Source organism: Electrophorus electricus, chromosome 6 (assembly GCF_041902795.1).
Source record: "Electrophorus electricus isolate QZ-2024a chromosome 6, ASM4190279v1, whole genome shotgun sequence".
Lineage (NCBI taxonomy): Eukaryota > Metazoa > Chordata > Actinopteri > Gymnotiformes > Gymnotidae > Electrophorus > Electrophorus electricus.
Window position 1 is genome coordinate 26734556 of NC_137502.1, and position 19253 is coordinate 26753808.

The 19253-nt window shown below is 48.2% G+C and overlaps 1 protein-coding gene across 11 annotated transcripts in view; it reads left to right on the forward strand.

The window, feature by feature from the left end:
* Positions 1-19253, forward strand: part of chst8 (carbohydrate (N-acetylgalactosamine 4-0) sulfotransferase 8) — a 139371-nt gene that overhangs the window by 41286 nt on the left and 78832 nt on the right. The window contains exons 1-2 of one of the 11 annotated variants that reach the window (XM_081716186.1): positions 15030-15798; positions 18212-18332. The exons of 8 other annotated variants lie outside the window; for them this stretch is intronic. In XM_081716186.1, the coding sequence (XP_081572312.1) occupies positions 18317-18332 (16 nt within the window). In that variant the 5' untranslated portion in view covers positions 15030-15798; positions 18212-18316. Of the gene's footprint in view, positions 1-15029; positions 15799-18211; positions 18333-19253 lie in introns of those variants that run through there. 2 more of the 11 variants (XM_081716187.1, XM_081716188.1) reach the window with 2 other exon arrangements.

The window sequence follows — 19253 nt, forward strand, 5'->3', positions numbered from 1 at the left end:
CCCGATCCAGCCAGAAAGGGCATCCTGCCTTTACAGAGGGCTATTCTTACCCTTCAGCCTGGCGGCGCCGAGCCCGTCTCACAAAGGGCCGCTTGTGTTCGGGCCGCAGTGACTCTTCACTCAACAGCACCACTACAGCACGGAAACGCCCCGTCACTTCCTGTAGGCAGTTAAAATAGAAGCCTGCCATCCACAAAATGCCCCTTGTTAAAAAGCCATCGCACCTAATGGAGCCCACCAAGCAGATGCATGTCCCACGGTGGACACATTAGCCACGCCGGGCTACTTTATCAGCTTTCTGATTGAATGTCTCCATCCTCCGTGAAGACGGGGTCTACTGAAAAACGACCTGTCTGTCTTTTGTTTGTAGCACAGTGCACCATATTAAAGGTTTGTACAAATAGGGCCTGAGTACAGAGACTATGTGCTCGTGCTGAAGTTTCCAGTTTGTGTTGAAGTGGAGGTGGGGGTTGGGTGGGGGTCGGGTGGTGGTGGGGGGCACTGCACCTGAAGAACAGAGCAAAGAGAGAACAGAGCTTCAAATCACATTAGTGCAGAGCTGAGACTACACCCAGCTATCCATCTCTCTTCCACTCCTCTCCACGCATCCTTCTCTCCCTCGTCCTCTCTCTCTCTCTCTCTCTCTCTCTCTCTCTCCCTCTCTCGCTCTCTCTCATCATGTAGACAAAAGACAGAAAGACTTCAGGTCAGCTACTGAAGCTGTTGCACTCGCACCTGCATGGCCGTGAGGAGCTGTGAGACACGGGGGTCTACTGTTAACAGCAGAAAAGGGTGCGAGAGAACGTGGTAGAGAGAAAGAGAGTGATACGGGGTAAAGAGAAAGAGAGTGATACGGGGTAGAGGGAAAGAGAGTGATACTGGGTAGAGGAAAAGAGAGTGATACGGGGTAGAGAGAAAAAGAGTGATACGGGATAGAGAGAAAGAGAGTGATACAGGGTAGAGAGAAAGAGAGTAATACGGGGTAGAGGGAAAGAGAGTGATACGGGGTAGAGAGAAAAAGAGTGATAAGGGGTAGAGAGAAAGAGAGTGATACGGGGTAGAGGGAAAGAGAGTGATACAGGGTAGAGGGAAAGAGAGTGATACAGGGTAGAGAGAAAGAGTGATACAGGGTAGAGAGAAAGAGAGTGATACGGGATAGAGAGAAAGAGAGTGATACGGGGTAGAGGGAAAGAGAGTGATACAGGGTAGAGGGAAAGAGAGTGATACGGGGTAGAGGGAAAGAGTGATACGGGGTAGAGAGAAAAAGAGTGATATGGGGTAGAGAGAAAGAGAGTGATACAGGGTAGAGAGAAAGAGAGTGATACGGGATAGAGAGAAAGAGAGTGATACGGGGTAGAGGGAAAGAGAGTGATACGGGGTAGAGAGAAAAAGAGTGATATGGGGTAGAGAGAAAGAGAGTGATACAGGGTAGAGAGAAAGAGAGTGATACGGGATAGAGAGAAAGAGAGTGATACGGGGTAGAGGGAAAGAGAGTGATACAGGGTAGAGGGAAAGAGTGATACAGGGTAGAGAGATGGAGGGACAAACAACAAAACAACAAGAGCAGTATCTCTGATGACCCATTTCATCCCTGTAGAATGTGCTGCAGACTGCTAGTGTGAATGAGGGAGAGCAATACAACAGATAAAAAGTGTCATAAAAGAGTGAGAGAAAAAGAAAGAAAGAAGAGACAAGAGGAAGAAGCCACTCCACCATCCCTCCATCTCTGAGGGTGTGGGTGGTGTGGAGGGTGTTGGGTGTAGAGGATGTGTGTGGTGCGGGTTGTGTGGGGGGTAGAGGGTGTGGGTGGTGTGAGTTGTAGAGGGTGTGGGTGATGTGGGTGGTGTAGAGGGTGTGGGTGGTGTAGAAGTTAGTGATGTGGGTGGTGTGGGGGGTATTGAGGGTGTGGGGGGTGTAGAGGTTGTGGGTGGTGTGGGTGGTGTAGAGGGTGTTGGTAGTGTAGAGGGTGTGGGTGATGTGGGTGGTGTAGAGTGTGTGTATGATGTAGGTAGTATGGGTGATGTAGAGGGCGTGGGTGGTGTAGAGGTCTAGAGGGTGTGGGTGATGTGGATGGTGTAGAGTGTGTTGGTGTAGAGGGTGTGGGTGATGTGGGTGGTGTAGAGTGTGTTGGGTGTAGAGGGTGTGGGTGGTGTAGAGGATGTGTGTGATGTGGGTGGTGTGGGGGGTGTAGAGGGTGTGGGTGGTGTAGAGTGTGTTGGTAGTATAGAGGGTGTGGGTGGTGTAGAGTGTGTTGGGGTGTAGAGGGTGTGGGTGGTGTAGAGTGTGTTGGTAGTATAGAGGGTGTGGGTGGTGTAGAGTGTGTTGATAGTATAGAGGGTGTGGGTGGTGTAGAGTGTGTTGGTAGTATAGAGGGTGTGGGTGGTGCTGAGAAGCCCATAGATGGCACTGGCTGCCTGTGCCGGGCTGGCACCTGTGAGCAGGGCCCAGCTGTGATGGCTCCATGCTGTGAGCTCCTCCCAGAGCCTTTGAAGGCTGTGATGAGGCCCCAGTGAGCAGCGGCCCGTTCAGTGTACGCCTGGCTGTACCAGAACAGCACCGCTCCCAGCTCCCAGCTCCAGCTGCGGGCCACATCCGAACAAATCCTGTCATTCCTCTATGGGGAATTACCCCGGGGGTTGGGGGCGGGGAATTTGGGGTGGGAAATGTGTAGCTTAATGATGTATGAATGTAAACACCCTCACACAAACAAACTTCTGAGTCATCAGAGCAGTGAGAATAGCCATAACTACAACTTCCTCCCTCTCTCTCTCTCTCTCTCTCTCTCTCTCCCTCTGTGGCTGGTTCCTCGTAGTGCTTTCTCAGTCTCAACTACAGCTGACTCATTTTATCTTGCTGGAGGCTGGTTGTTTTGTGTGCTTGAAGTGGTTCATAACTGACCACCAGAACAGAGACATGCACCTAAAACCCACTTCCAAACACCACGTAAACGAACAGAGAAAACTGTCAATCACACCAACAGACCTGATTCTTTACTTACAGTCTACTCAATAAAGTGTTAACAAGCTTCTCTACTCCACCCCACCCCTAACAGGGTGTCAGAGCCCCACCCTCACAGGGTGTCAGAGCCCCACCCTCACAGGGTGTTAGAGCCCTCACTCCTCACAGGGTGTCAGAGCCCCACCCTCACAGGTTGTCTCCACCTATCTCCATCTTTCTGACAGGTTGCATATACAGTGGACTCTTAACACTTAGAATGTGAAATCATGAGCCACCCAAGAACTCAGTTGGCTCCTTCAGGGGGCAAAAATCAATCAATTTATTTATTTATTTCTTATATAAATAAAACAGGACATCTTTCAAAGAGAATATGAATACCCTTTTAGCACTGTAAAAACAATCAAAGCAGGAACAGCAGCTAGAGAAGAGGGTAAACAAGTTTTGACCATCTCCTCAGCAGCCAGTGAACATTCGGGGAGGGTATATGTAATCTCCTCACCACGTCAACACTGGCGCCCCCATACTGTGTGTAGTGGGATAGCATCGTGGCAGAATTCGTCTGGGTGCCAGAGTCAAGCAGACCAGCTCAGAGTCACAGTGGGCCATATCGGCTCAGAGTCACAGTCCGCCAGACCGGCTCAGAGTCACAGTCGGCCAGACCAGCTCAGAGTCACAGTGGGCCATATCGGCTCAGAGTCACAGTCCGCCAGACCGGCTCAGAGTCACAGTCGGCCAGACCAGCTCAGAGTCACAGTGGGCCATATCGGCTCAGAGTCACAGTCCGCCAGACCGGCTCAGAGTCACAGTCGGCCAGACCAGCTCAGAGTCACAGTGGGCCATATCGGCTCAGATTCACAGTCCGCCAGACCGGCTCAGGGTCACAGTCGGCCAGACCAGCTCAGAGTCACAGTGGGCCATATCGGCTCAGATTCACAGTCCGCCAGACCGGCTCAGGGTCACAGTCGGCCAGACCAGCTCAGAGTCACAGTGGGCCATATCGGCTCAGAGTCACAGTCGGCCAGACCGGCTCAGGGTCACAGTCGGCCAGACCAGCTCAGAGCCAAAGTCATGAACAAACAACATTTTACAGGCTTTCCCTCTTTTACATACTCAGTCACACTTTTGTGCTTCCCCTCTGAAGTTCTTTGGTGTATCATAATCCATACTGAAAACGAGTTGATTTTTGAGTGTGGTATGGACACTGTTGTCCGGTAATGCAATGTGAAACTGAAAAAGCAGCACAGTTCATACCTGGATTTTTTTAAACTGGCAGACTACAGCTCCAGTGTGCTAATAACAGCAGCATCAGAACTGCTGTATAAATGTGAGTGACATCAGAACTGGTGTACAAATAAATGGGTGGGAAGAAAACTGCTGCATCAACAGCTGGAAAATCCAAATAACTAAACAACTGAGATCAGTGTGCAGGTGAAGTAGAAATTCTTGCAGCTCAGACAATAATGTGATGGGTCATATTAGTGGTCTATACACTGTCCTGTGATGGGTCATATTAGTGGTCTATACACTGTCCTGTGATGGGTCATATTAGTGGTCTATACACTGTCCTGTGATGGGTCATATTAGTGGTCTATACACTGTCCTGTGATGGGTCATATTAGTGGTCTATACACTGTCCTGTGATGGGTCATATTAGTGGTCTATACACTGTCCTGTGATGGGTCATATTAGTGGTCTATACACTGTCCTGTGATGGGTCATATTAGTGGTCTTTACACTGTCCTGTGATGGGTCATATTAGTGGTCTATACACTGTCCTGTGATGGGTCATATTAGTGGTCTATACACTGTCCTGTGATGGGTCATATTAGTGGTCTATACACTGTCCTGTGATGGGTCATATTAGTGGTCTATACACTGTCCTGTGATGGGTCATATTAGTGGTCTTTACACTGTCCTGTGATGGGTCATATTAGTGGTCTATACACTGTCCTGTGATGGGTCATATTAGTGGTCATTACACTGTCCTGTGATGGGTCATATTAGTGGTCTTTACACTGTCCTGCTGACTCGGCCTCTGGTTGTTTGGACACTGAGACTACTGTCCTAAATCTTAAAACTGTAATAAAAATGACCCACCCCCCAACTGCCCCTTGCCAAAACTCTGTGACTCAGCACTGCCGGGGTGTCTGTCGTCTGTGTACGTCAGTTCGCCTGTGTTTTGTTGCGGTGGCTGCCTGTTGCTAAGGCTTCTCCTGAGCGCGCACTTTCTCATAGTTACTGTTAGCATCTCTGTGAAGACGAAAGGCATGATGAGAAGAGGGCACAAGACCCATCTTGGTCCAGGATAATCCCATTTTGTCAGCACTGCAGGGGAGGGCAGTCCGCAACCTTAAACAACTTCAAGCAGCAAAGACTTGGGAAATAAATCGGACGCTTAGATTATACGCACGTACATTTGTTTAATTAAATCCGTGTCCCAAAAGGCCGGAATCCAGATTGCACCTATTTACTAATGCAGCGTGCGTGTTCTATAAATAACTGGAGTCAGCAGGTGGGAGGAGTTCGGGTTTGTTTTCTTCTGTTAGTCTGTTTGGCAGATTTTTCTCCTTTTCTCTCCAACAAGGCCTAATTAATGTCTTAGATTCCTAACTCGGATCAGTGCACACCATCCTGAGGGAGAGACTGTCGGCGGCTCACAGTCCCACAGTATAATAAGAGAGTGATACCAGGCAGTGGAACGACTGCTAATCTGCTGGGGGGGGGAGGGACATCAAAGCAAGTAGGAATTTCTGTTTAAAGTTGATAAAAATGCTGAGAAATTAGAAGGTATGAAATAGTTCTTGATGGCAGTAACTAGGTTTTATTCATAGATCCAACATTCCAACGTGCCAAGTCATGTGACCAAACACAGAAGTATTTCTAAATATAAAAGAAGAGAAATGTTTATTATTCGGCCATATATATAATTCCCAGTGAGCCCAGTGTACGTATGACAAGACTAGTAGCTGTGCTTGAAGACTTCACTCTGCTGATCTACGGGTCACGCCTCCTCCACACGAACAAAAGAGATGAAGGCCTCCTGCCACAGGGGGCGATAACAAGCTGTCAAGTTAGCTGACAGGAGGATAAAGGAGCGCACCAGTGGAGTGGCCGACTGATGCTGATCTCCCAAACAGGTGGCGGCGGAGGCGGGGTGCACGGCTGCAAGCCGAGACGGAACGGGTTCGCAGACAGGTGGGCCCAAGTCGAACACGTTCCCCAAGTCTTGTGCGTGATGGGGGGGAATTATGAGTGAGGGAGGACTTGGAAGAGCAAGAAGAGCGAAGAGAAAGAGAAATGGCATGGAGAAAGAGAGTGACAGAGGGAGGAGAGCAGGGACTCGCCGAGGGGGAACGAGGGATGATGAATGAAGGGGAGAGGTGTGGGGAGACTGTGGAACAGGTCTCACCTGAAACAGCGCAGGGAGAGGGGAGCACTGAGCTCCGTTACGCCGTGACTTTGGCCGGAGATTAAACGGAAGCGTGCACCTGGTGTGGAGTCCATAGGAGTACGGATCAAGGGTGGTGACACCTTAAAAAGCTTTTCCCCTAGATGGCGGATTTAATGTTTCATCAGCGTTTCATCGAGTGGTTTGAAGTGGATTGATTGCAGACACATTCTAGTGGTCTGTGGGCTTGTGTTAGACATTGTAAATCCTGTTAGGAACAAGTGTGAAAAGAATTGTGTAAGAGGAAGGTGTCATTTCAGTGTCTTAGACAAAGGATGCCCTGATCCACTTTACAAGCACAGTGTCCATAGTTACCTTGACTTTTCACTAAGATATGTGACAGCCAGCCCAGACTGTGCCAAGATAGGCACCTCACTTTGCTAACAGGTTCAGCTTAGCATGTCCTGGAGTTTTGGGGTCTAATAGTGCCTGCAAGCTCTCTGTGCATGTGTGTGTGTGTGTGTGTGTGTGTGTGTGTGTGTGTTTGTGCACATGCATATGTGTGTTGGTGGGGCGGGGGGGTGCATGAGCATGCGTGTGGGATGGGTGTGTGTGTGTGCGTGCACGTGTGTGCGTTTTCTGTTCTTCAACAAAAAGAACCTTCACTAGAAGCCTCAAGTGGCAGTGAGGAAAAATGACTTTGTCAGAAGAAGGCGAGGTTCAGGGGTGCAGACCGCTCACTGCTTTATTTCGGTCTGGAGCCAGAGGGTTTCCCCATGGACAGAGGGATATCGATCCGTAAACTGCAGTCACGCGCTATGAAACTGATACGTGTGAGGGGTTGGGCCGTTTCTAGAGCTTTACAGCTCCGCTGCGCTCGGCCAGAGCAGTGGGCCGGCCGTGCTCCCAGACGGGCTAAAGGAAATAAATGACATGCGCTTTAAATGTCCACTAAAACTTTAGGAGTTTGGCTGAGAAATCCGACTTCCATAAACATGCCATTTCTCAGCGATTCAGGCCACTGGTTTGTCTTATGAAGCTAATTTTTGCCTTGTCTCACTCCTGTGGGTATTCTGTCTATAGCCATTCATCTGGCCAATCAAATGCCTTTTTTCAACACATTGACGGGAATATTATTTGCGCAGCAGCAAGCACCGTATATTACTATTAAGTTCATGTTGTCTATTAAACACTACGCTGAGGACAAAGGCGAATGTTCGTGCTTCTTGTGAGTCTACACACTTAGATGTGCAGTCTGGTTCTGAAAGACTCCGGGCCAGTCCGCTACACTCCTCCCTCATTTACAATTCCTGTAAATTCCCAAAGTCCCTGCCTGAGCGGCCGGCACAAACAGTCAAGACCACGCATTCCGAGTGGTGCCTCCTCCTCCTCCTCCTCCCTGACCTTTCACCTTTGAACCCTGCCCTTTCCAGGATGTAGCAAACTCCTGACGCCTTGGCGACATGGAGGTCTAGGTGTAGGAAAAGGGATGGTGGAATGTCAGTCATTCCTCCACCTGCCGTTACACGGATGCTCACGGTGTTCACCGTAGACCGTCTTCAGCTGGCTCAGACACTGTAGACTGTCTTCAGCTGCACCGGGCTGACTCAGACACAACAAAGCAACAAAACAAACACACTAAATGAAGATAGACTTTGGTATTACTGCATAGACTATTGTGTTGGCACACAAATGTTTAATATTTTTAAAGCCACAGGACGCTTTGTATTTCCAACTTTTTGCTAGGGCTGTTTAGATAACAGGAGGAAAATGCAATTATATTCTAGCTACGTGTGTGTCTGTGTGTGTGTGTGTGTGTGTGTGTGTGTGTGTGTGTGTGTGTGTGAGAGAGAGACTGAGATAGTCTGAGTCCTCTCTGTTAGGTCCATCCTTCCAGTGATGGTAGTTTAGCGCGTGCTGTGAACGTCCTGATTCTGAGTCCTTCCAGACATAAGAGCCTGGACAGACACTGTGCTTACCAAGTGCTTCACTGTACCTGTGATTATGTGTTACACTGCTAGGCCATTCACAAAGCCGGTGCATTTCCCAAGGTCTTTGGACATCATACTTTCGCCAGAAAACTTAACGCAGTAGTAGTACGAAAAAGCTTCCGGGCTGTGCAGTCATATGAATGTGCAGCGTGTCAACCCAGGCTCACGAAGCGTGAGGTGGGGCTTGGAGGGAAAATCAAATCCGGCAAGGCCGAAGCGCTCGCGCTCAAATTTTTGCGCAGGTGGGCGGTACAATCGCAAAATGTACTTCATATTAAGAAAGTTGAAATAGTTGTGACAGAGTCCGACCGGCTCCACGGAGTTCTGTAAGATGCGTGCCAACTGAGTGACTGGCAGCTTTTCTGTCCTTCCCCTGCATACATTTGAATTTCACAGCAGGTCTATAATTTACATTCATTTGCATTCAAATGCCGGTGGTTCTATTTTATTCTATTTTACAAACTAATGCTGGTTTCCCCCAGACAGACGTTTCGTACTCTATTGGAACAATGCAGAGAGAATTAAGGATTACAAGCTACTGTGATTTTGAAAAGCTGTATTGTTGACATCAACTCATGGCACACAGCGAATGGATTGACTTGTATCACTTGTACAATACCTGGACTTCTGTCAATAATAATGCTATGGGAATTACTGAAGTGGTTACAAGGACAACAATAATTTGTGATTAAGAAAAAAAGTTAACGTAAGATCAGTGAAATAATCTGGTTTCTCTCTAGAAAGACCTTAAGTTTGGTTGATGAGATGAACTTAAGACGAGCGATCTTGGTTACAGGGTACGCTGCTTAACAGTCCTCTGTACACTTGCAGACACACATTTTTTTTGTCTGGCTGTCCTGGAATGACACGGTCTGTGTTCTGCCTACGCGGGCACAGTTAAAACGGAAAAGCCCGGAATTCAACAAAGGTCTTAGGCCTAAATCTAAAGAGTGTTCTTATAAAGCCGCACTGTACCGCAGATCCCAGCGCACCCGATGTTCAGGAAAAAATTAAAGTTACCATGTCTCTCTGCAGAAAGAAAACCAGTTTAGAGTGTGACATTGTTTGTTCACCAACCCTGCCATCCTGGCAGAGCTGGGTTGATTCAGACGATCGGGATATCATGCTCGGGAAGTCGGGGGTTCTGGGGCGAGCGACTGTCTTTCTTCCCATCAGCATGGAGGGAACAGATTTGGAGAGGACTGCCGGAGGGGTGTATGGCCCCAGCATGGGCAGACTGTTGCGTTAAGCCCTGCACATCGGAGGGATTTGTTGAGCCCCCTCAGACAGGAGAGAGAGACCGCCAGTTCCTGTTATTAGAGAGTGTGGTGCCATGGCAAAATACCACCTGAAAAGGGATTGCCTTTGTCATGAACACTTCCTGTTTCTGATCCTCACTCAAAACCTTTTTGGGGGGTTTGTTCAGTTACTGTGATATTTTTACATGTATTTATTTATTTGTTTGTTTGATTATTCCTGTTCTTTGTCAGATAATAAGCAGCTAGTTTGCACTATAAAACAGTTCTCCACTGGGAGCCCAAACCACTGACCATGTGTTCAGACTCCTGGGTGAATTGACCATTTTTCCGACCTGTCTGCAGATGCACAGCGTGTAGCGCCTCGGTAATCCGCGCTCTGAAACCCTGCGCATCCTTTAACTCGCCCCTCCACAAATGCACAAGTTTTGTTCCTCTCAGCATAATGGGCAGTTTGGGAATAAATCTGTTACCAGCATCTCCTGGCTCACCTTCATTTGTGTTATAAAGGACCCGTTTGAGAGCCATTGCAGTCTGAGGGAATCAGAACGGCAAGACCAGTGGGCAAGAATTAGATCCCATTGGAAAAGCATGGCTTTGTCAGATGAATCCAGATTTCTGTTGCACCACACTGAGAGGGTCAGAATTTGTCAGGTGTCAACAGTTCAGGCAGGTAGAGGCAGAGTAATGGTGTGGGGAATGTTATATACATATTATAAAAAATTCTCCACTTGCCCTTTGGCTGGGTCTCTTTTTCCTTCAAGCTACCAGAGGCCTTTGTAGCTGTTCCCAGTACTGCACTCTTCTGGACGGAGATCTCAGATGCTGTTCCTGGGATCTGTTGGAGCCATTCTCCCAGTTTGGGGGTCACAGCCCCTAGTGCTCTGGTTACCATGGGAACCACAGTTGCCTTCACCCCCACATCTTTTCTAGCTCTTCTCTCAGCCCTTGGTATTTCTCGAGCTTTTCGCGTTCCTTTTTCCTGATGTTCCAATCACTCTGGATCACCACATCTATCACTATGGCCCTCTTCAGCTGTTTGTCCACCATCACTATGTCCGGTTGGTTAGCCGTTACCTTCTTGTCTGTCTGTATATGGAAGTCCCACAGGATCTTAGCTCGGTCACTCGCCATCACCTTAGGGGTTGTATCCTTCTTTGACCATGGAACTTCCAGCCTGTACTCAGCACAGATGTTTCTGTCTAATATACCAGCTACTTGGTTAAGGTGTTCCATGTGCGCTCTGCCTGCTGGCATCTTGCATCCTGCTGTTAAGTGCTCATTTGTCTCAGAGGCGTCTTTGCACAGCCTGCATCTGGGGTCCTGCCGGGTGTGGTAGATCCCTGCCTGATGGCAGTAACTAGGTATTATTCATAGATCCAATTGATCTTGTGTTCAGTATGAAGTGTTTTATATATATATATATATATAGATACATACACACATACACACACACACACATTCTCGAATGTAACATTACTCTACTTTTTAACATTTGAAATGCTATTGCCAGAGAGAAACTGTTATTCTGGAAATCAAGGCTAAAGAGCTGCCAAGGTCCGTCACCTCACCTCATCTCCATGCCGCTGCCCACTAAATGCCAGTCCTGTCAGCGAGCTGGCATTGAGCTGACAGCCCTGAAGGCCGTGAGGAATGAGCACGCATGCATTAGCACGGCCACGAGCCTCCGAGCTGCACGGCTGCAGTTAAGCCTTGCTGTTTTCCCTCTCTGAGACATTTGGGTATCGTGGCCAGTTTAAAGGCAGGTCAGAATTCTTGACCCTCACTCACTTAAACAGGCAAAGACAATCTATTCACACACACACACACACACACACACACACACACACACACACACACACAAAGCCAGCAATCTGGATTCTGGTCATGCCATCCATTAAGTTTTGATGTGTCCTTATGAGTGTTGTGTTCTTGGCTCCTGGTGGTTCCGTGCTGGCATGCACTACTGCACCCAGACAATCGCCAGCTGAACTACGGAGAGACCGTGGAATGGTCACCGCGGGAACGGGCAGCTTCCAGATAGTGCTAACACTGAAGCCAATGTCTAACTGTACAGTCATTTGTCAGTAAACTTTGCCTCCAGCGTGATGTAATATGCCGTATGGCAGCCAGAGTTATGGTTATTATGGTTTGCATCTTCGGTTATTGAGTTGGTAAATGACTTAACCTACAGGCAGATATACATAACACAGAGTTAAGTGACATGGAGATTATGCATGAACACGCTGTTGGTTCATCATTGTCGGTGTCGGTGACTCAGCTAATGTGAGACTGTACTGGACTCAGCTGGAGACAGGCCATGCTAATGTGAGACTGTACTGGACTCAGCTGGAGACAGGCCATGCTAATGTGAGACTGTACGGGACTCAGCTGGAGACAGGCCATGCTAATGTGAGACTGTACTGGACTCAGCTGGAGACAGGCCATGCTAATGTGAGACTGTACTGGACTCAGCTGGAGACAGGCCAAGCTTATGTGAGACTGTACTGGATCACCTGATGGCTGATTAGTTTTTACTGCTAAAATATATCCTTAGTGTTAATTCAACAAGTGTTAAAGAATTGTTAGTCCTCAGTGTTAACACCTAGTGTTAAAGTAGTGTTAGTCCTCCATGTTTATTCAACACCCAGTGTTAAAGTAGTGTTAGTCCGCAGTGTGAATGTTTTGTATACATCACTGCTCTTGCTAATGAAGCAAATCCCTTTAGAAGCTACAGTTCCCAATAATCAGGCATGGCGAAGGCTCTTGTGTCTAATGTGGGCACATGCAGCTGCATCCGCAGATCATCTGTTATCTGCCTGCATGTACTTGCAAGCAGGAGCATATGACACACTAATAAATGCAGCCGTGTGTGCGCTGCTGGGAACAGCCAGGGCCAAACACTGCAGTCGAGCGTCTGTGTTCAACCCTGCCTTTGAATCCTCAGACGGGAGGACTTACTGTATTACACAGCAAAGCCAGCCATGTTAGATTAAAATCCACACAGTTGAACTCACTCTTACTGGCTTCGTCTGTGAAAACCAGGGCCCTGCACGGCAGATGTGATCCATCCCCAACTCCAGGCTTGGTCACATCCGGTCAGGAGACGCTCGCGAGCATCCGGCCTTTGTCCGTACCTCGCCAGAGACAGCTGCCCGTGGACATCCGCTAGAGAGAGCAGTTGTGGCACCGCGAGAGATAAATAAACAGCGCATGGGGCATACATAATAGTCCCACTTATTAATATGGCACAGATAAGGGAAGAGTGGATGCCCATTTACGTTTGCAGTTTTGCTGAGGCATGAAATTCATAACACTGTTTGGGATTTTGAATGAGCCGCTTTATGGAAATGAGCTAGAAGTGAAACCCAGAACTTCAGAAGTACTTTACTTGTGTAGCTGATAAGGACCTCAATTCAAACCATGCTGTTTCTAAGGGCTGGTGACTGTATAACGTAACACACAGTGCTGTGCTCTAGGTGACTGTGCACCGTAACACACAGTGCTGTGCTCTAGGTGACTGTGCACCGTAACACACGGTGCTGTACTCTAGGTGTCTGTGTACCATAACACACGGTGCTGTGCTCTAGGTGTCTGTGTACCGTAACACACGGTGCTGTGCTCTAGGTGTCTGTGTACCGTAACACACGGTGCAGTGCTCTAGGTGACTGTGCACCGTAACACACGGTGCTGTACTCTAGGTGACTGTGTACCGTAACACACGGTGCTGTGCTCTAGGTGTCTGTGTACCGTAACACACGGTGCTGTGCTCTAGGTGTCTGTGTACCGTAACACACGGTGCTGTGCTCTAGGTGTCTGTGTACCGTAACACACGGTGCTGTACTCTAGGTGACTGTGCACCGTAACACATGGTGCTGTGCTCTAGGTGTCTGTGTACCGTAACACACGGTGCTGTACTCTAGGTGTCTGTGTACCGTAACACACGGTGCTGTACTCTAGGTGTCTGTGTACCGTAACACACGGTGCTGTGCTCTAGGTGTCTGTGTACCGTAACACACGGTGCTGTGCTCTAGGTGTCTGTGTACCGTAACACACGGTGCTGTGCTCTAGTTGTCTGTGTACCGCAACACACGGTGCTGTGCTCTAGGTGACTGTGTACCGCAACACACGGTGCTGTGCTCTAGGTGACTGTGTACCGTAACACACGGTGCTGTACTCTAGGTGTCTGTGTACCGTAACACACGGTGCTGTACTCTAGGTGTCTGTGTACCGTAACACACGGTGCTGTGCTCTAGGTGTCTGTGTACCGTAACACACGGTGCTGTGCTCTAGGTGTCTGTGTACCGTAACACACGGTGCTGTGCTCTAGTTGTCTGTGTACCGCAACACACGGTGCTGTGCTCTAGGTGACTGTGTACCGCAACACACGGTGCTGTGCTCTAGGTGACTGTGTACCGTAACACATGGTGCTGTGCTCTAGGTGTCTGTGTACCGTAACACACGGTGCTGTGCTCTAGGTGTCTGTGTACCGTAACACACGGTGCTGTACTCTAGGTGACTGCACCGTAACACACGGTGCTGTGCTCTAGGTGTCTGTGTACCGTAACACACGGTGCAGTGCTCTAGGTGACTGCACCGTAACACACGGTGCTGTGCTCTAGGTGACTGTGTACTACACAGCTGTATAATATACGACAGCAAGATGAGTGGCTGTTGCCTTTGTGTAATGATAATTTATGGGAGGCAAGGTTTCAATGTCAGTTTTAGGAGACGCTCTGAAGACTACGTGGTGATGCAAAGAGACGTAAAGTGTTGTAAAGTGTTAAAGCAAAAGAGAGAGAGAGAGAGAGAGAGAGAGAGAGAGAGAGAGAGAGAGAGAGAGAGAGAGAGAGAGAGAGAGACTATGAAGGCTCTCTTATCAAAACACAAAACCCTAAGAAACTCGACATCAGAAGCAACAGGAGCTGAGCGTGAGGCACGTGTGACGAGGTTGCGGAGACATGCAGACGAGGGTGCGGCGCATGAGACCCTGAGTCGAAGTTCAAAAGCGCTCACGGTTCCTCTCCACTCGGCGGGAAAACAACCCGCCAGCTGTTCCATCTGGAACGCGATCGCGTTTCAGTGTCTCCACGGTAACGGCAAAGAACGGGCACAGCAGGGTACACTCGAGGATGAAACACATGGAACTTTGGAAGAACGAGAGAAAGCGAGAGAATGAGAATGCACTTCTGAGACTACTGTCTTAATAGTGAGAGAGAGAGAGAGAGAGAGAGAGAGAGAGAGAGAGAGAGAATGAGTTGCCTTTTGAAGTGATGTAACTGTGCAAAGTTTATCGAACCAGGGATTTTGGGAACATACTCAAAGTAGGGCTACATGACAGTAGTGATGGAGAGCCCTCTCATCCTTTAGCTACCTAAAGGATCACACACACACAGAGAGAGAGAGAGAGAGAGAGAGGGGGGGGGGGGGGAGCGAGAGAGCGCAAACTTTTATTTCCAAGTTATGTACTCTAGTTTACAGCATTGACTTAACTCTTAAGCTACCCAGAAGGGGTTTTAATATTTAGAAAAAGTAATTTAAAGGCAAGGGAGAAGCAGCACTGGAACCTGATTCAATTTCCTTGAGTTTCTTATTATACAGTAACATCATTTTCTGTAATTAGATTATATTATATTATAGAGGGGAAAATGACAGCTGTTCCAGACAGTAAGCAAAAATAGCCAGGCTAATATGATTACCTATGAAACCATCTGCCTTAACACGGCACGGTCCGTCTCCTCTTCTCTCCCTTTATTGTACAAATTACCGTTTGAGGTATTTTATTACATAACCGTCGTCACTTTGGAAATGCTATGCTGTAATCAGAAGCCAGGCCGCCATTGGCCAGACCGCGCACTTTGAAAAAAATATGTGGTTAATATTTGGAAAGGAGTCGTCAGCTTGGACAGCGAGGAGCCGCGTTTCACTTCAGCAGGCAGTCCCAACACGGAGGCGCGTGCTCACGCGCTGGGCTAAACGGCCCGTTTAGCGAGAGCTCTGTCAGTGAGGATGTTTCTTGACGGATGAACATCCATCCTGGTTAAAACGTTTTTAAAAGTGTAGTTCCTCGTAAACCTTCAGTTAGCGAAGAGAGCTCAGCGCTTCCAGTGCGGTAGGTCAAAAGGGAGCCGTCACCACGGTCTCGTGCCTAGCCTTTCCCAGGACTTCTCCAGGGTCGGCAGCGCGCGCGTAGGAAGTCTGAAGCGTACGTACTTTGACTATGTTTGAAATAGCCTACTAACCCTACAAACTGCATACAGCACTCAGTGCATACTGTGTGCGACGAACGGAAAGCATACTGCAGGCTCACACGAACGTATGAAGGTTCCGCACCCTTGCGAAAGACTTCCCGCCACCTTTGCGTGACAGGATGCAGTATGCCATGAAGAAAACCTCTTCTCGCGAACAGGAATATATTCCAGAGTAGTATGTCATTCGGGAATCTTTCCTGTGGTGGAAAAATCCATTTCGGTCGCAGTGCTCAATTAGACTATTTAAAAAAACATGAGTAATAAAACGCAAGTAAAACCAAAACACAAGTAAAGCCATAAAACTCAAGTAATCATGGGTAAATATAACTCTGCCAAGGCCAAATATATTTATGTTGATGTTTATATAGATGATTTTGTGCAATGTATGAAATCGTTTATGATGGATTATCATTAGAAACAGCACACTAAATCACGCTATTTCTTAATTAAACGATCTTTGATGAATGAACGGTTGTGACAGTGAGCATTAGGCGTTAGGCGCCTCGTGCTATGCGGCGTTTCCCAACACCACTCCTAGCCGTGCTTTGCATTCTGTAACTCAACCTGAACACCTCGCCAATTCTCCTGTGAGTTTAAGCTTGTGCGGAAGAATCGGGAAAACCATCCAAGTCCAGGGATACTCTGGGAATCCCACTGGGAAGCACTAAGTAAAAAAAGAGGTGGAGTTTTTCTTCATGCTGGGAAGACCTAAAGAAACACCTGGACAGTTTTTTCTTTTTTCCGGAGCGAAGAGAGAGCATCTTTTTGTCAGTCTGACTTTTCCCCCCCGAGTCAGACGTGAATGAGAAGCGCTTTCTCCTCATGGCGTGATGAGGGGTGATGAGGCCCCGCGTGAATAATGCATGCGGGGCTGCTGAGGGAGAGACAGCTCTCTGTTGACCGGTGATAAATCAGCTCATTATTACGGCTGCTCTTAGAGTTAAAGAGGCTCTAAGTGAGCTATCACAAAGACAGTGATAAATACGCACCGTGGATAAGCGTGTGTGTGTGTGTGTGTGTGTGTGTGTGTGTGTGTGTGTGTGTGTGTTCAGGTAGGGGTGGGGCGCTTAGGGGAGGAGCATTGTCCACAGACACTGGCCACAGAGACTGCACTGTAGTCGCTGGTCTTTTATCCTGACATTCGGTTTATTGATTTCGTTTTAAAGCTGTGGGATGCTGAGTGGCTCTATTCTGAGTCGTTAGTGGTTGCTCTGGAGCCTTTAAACTTTGGGTTTTGAGCTGTATTATCTAATGCAGCTTTTCAGATGCTGTGTTGTGGAAGGCCTTCAGGGAGGGTGGCATATCGGTCAGTGCAGACCGCCGCTACCTCAGTGAGAGCTTTAGTGGTCCGGAGAACTTTTGACTTTTTGAAAAAAATTTGCGTCAAACCTTTATGGATTCAGTGACCCTTCCCATGATGCCTCAGCCACCTTGAATGTCATGCACACATGAATACATTTATTCCAAACAGATGCTAAGAGGACTCTGAACATTTTGCCTTCTGAAATGATTTCTGTCTGCCCTGTGATTGAAACCTGTCCTCTCTCACATAATCCCACACAGGTCTGTAAACTGTTTTGTAAAGACAGAAAAGTGATCAATGTAAAGACAGACTGTGTAAAGTGAACAGTGTAAAAATGGACTGTGTAAAGTGATACTGTAAAGACAGACTGTGTAAAGTGATACTGTAAAGACAGACTGTGTAAACAGAATGAGGGCCAGAGATCAGTTCTGCCTCATTCTGCCTTATTTGGCCGTGTTTTATTGTAAGACTGCAGTAAGAAAGAAATTTTAAAAATTTGACAGTGAAGCTTTGAGCCAGAGAGCAGAGGGGCAAGAGGCAAGACAAACATGTGAAGGCAAATGAGACAGTGACAGAGAGAGAGAGAGAGAGAGAGAGAGAGGGGGGGGGGGGGAGGGAGGGAGGGAGGGAGGGCGAGAGGGAGGGAGGGAGGGAGGGAGAGAGAGAGGGAGAGAGAGAGAGAGAGGGCAGAGGGTGAGAAAGACTGAGAAAGAGGGAGGGAGAGAGGGAGGGAGAGGGTGAGAAAGAATGAGAGAGAGGGAGGGAGAGAGGGAGGGAGAGGGTGAGAAAGACAGAGAGAGGGAGAGGGAGAGAGGGAGGGAGAGAGAAAAGGAGAAAGGGAGGGAGAGGGTGAGAAAGACCGAGAGAGGGAGAGGGAGAAAGAGAGAGTGGGAAAGAGAGAGAGAGGGAGGGAGAGGGTGAGAAAGACAGAGAGGGAGGGAGAGAGGCTTGTTTTTGTTTTTGAAGTGGTAATGCTGTGCACCCTGCTCTGCTTGCCTGAGTGATGTGTTGTGATGAATATTGTCACGGTCAGTTTTAATGAAAGTGTATTTTTGACCCTGCAGTGACTCTGCTCCTCTCACGCACAGACAAAGACCATCTGCTTCAGGGTTGATTAAAGAGGACAAGGAAAGACTCTGTGCATCCATTATTGATGGGATTTGTGAATAATGCTCCGGAAAATAGGTATTTCCTCACCTCCTGGTGTGCCAGCATCCACAGACGGTAGTCAGTGACCTACATGGAGGATGTGGCATAAACATCACGCGTGGTGTCTCAGGACATGCATGCAGCGGTACTGAGTGCACGTGTCCGGGGAGTGACGTAGAGGTTTCCGAAGGCCAGCCACATTGCCTAGGTGGTGTGGAATGGACCACATCACATTTTGGCTTTTGTTTTTTTGTAATGCCTGACAGCACAAATCCATAAAGACTACAAATTGTAGCTTATTATTTTCCTAAACTGCTAAAAAATCCCTAAAGTTTTTTAAAAATTGTAAAACATCACTTTCTGGACTATAATTGGCTAATGATGTGGTAGTAACTCGATGAAGCTTGTGTGTGTGTGTGTGTGTGTGTGTGTATATGTATGATTGTGTGTGTGTGTGCGTGCGTGTGTGCGCACGTGTGTGTGCGTGTATGTGTGTGTATGTGTGCGCTTGTGTGTGTGTTTGCGTGCGTGCGTGTGTGTGTGTGTGTGTGTGTGTGTGTGTGTGTGCGTGCGTGTGTGTATGTGTGCGCGTGTGCACCTGTGTGTGCGTGCGCATGTGTGTTTGCGTGTGTGCGTGTATGTGTGTGTGTGTATGTGCGTGTGTGTGTGCGCGTGTGCATGTGTGTGTGTGCGTGTGTGTGTGTGTGCGCGCGTGTATGTGTGCGCGTGTGTGTGCGCGCGCGTGTGTGTGCGTGTCTGAGTGAGTGTGTGTGTGTGTGCGCGTGTGTATGTGTGCGCATGTGCGCGCGCGTGTGTGCGTGTGTGTGTGTGTGTGTGTGTGTGTGTGTGTGTGTGTCATTAAAACAGCAGAAGACATGAGCACTCATTAAAAATGAAAATCATAAAATTCTACTTTTGTCCACAGAAACATTAACCACAGTGAGTTCATATTAATAA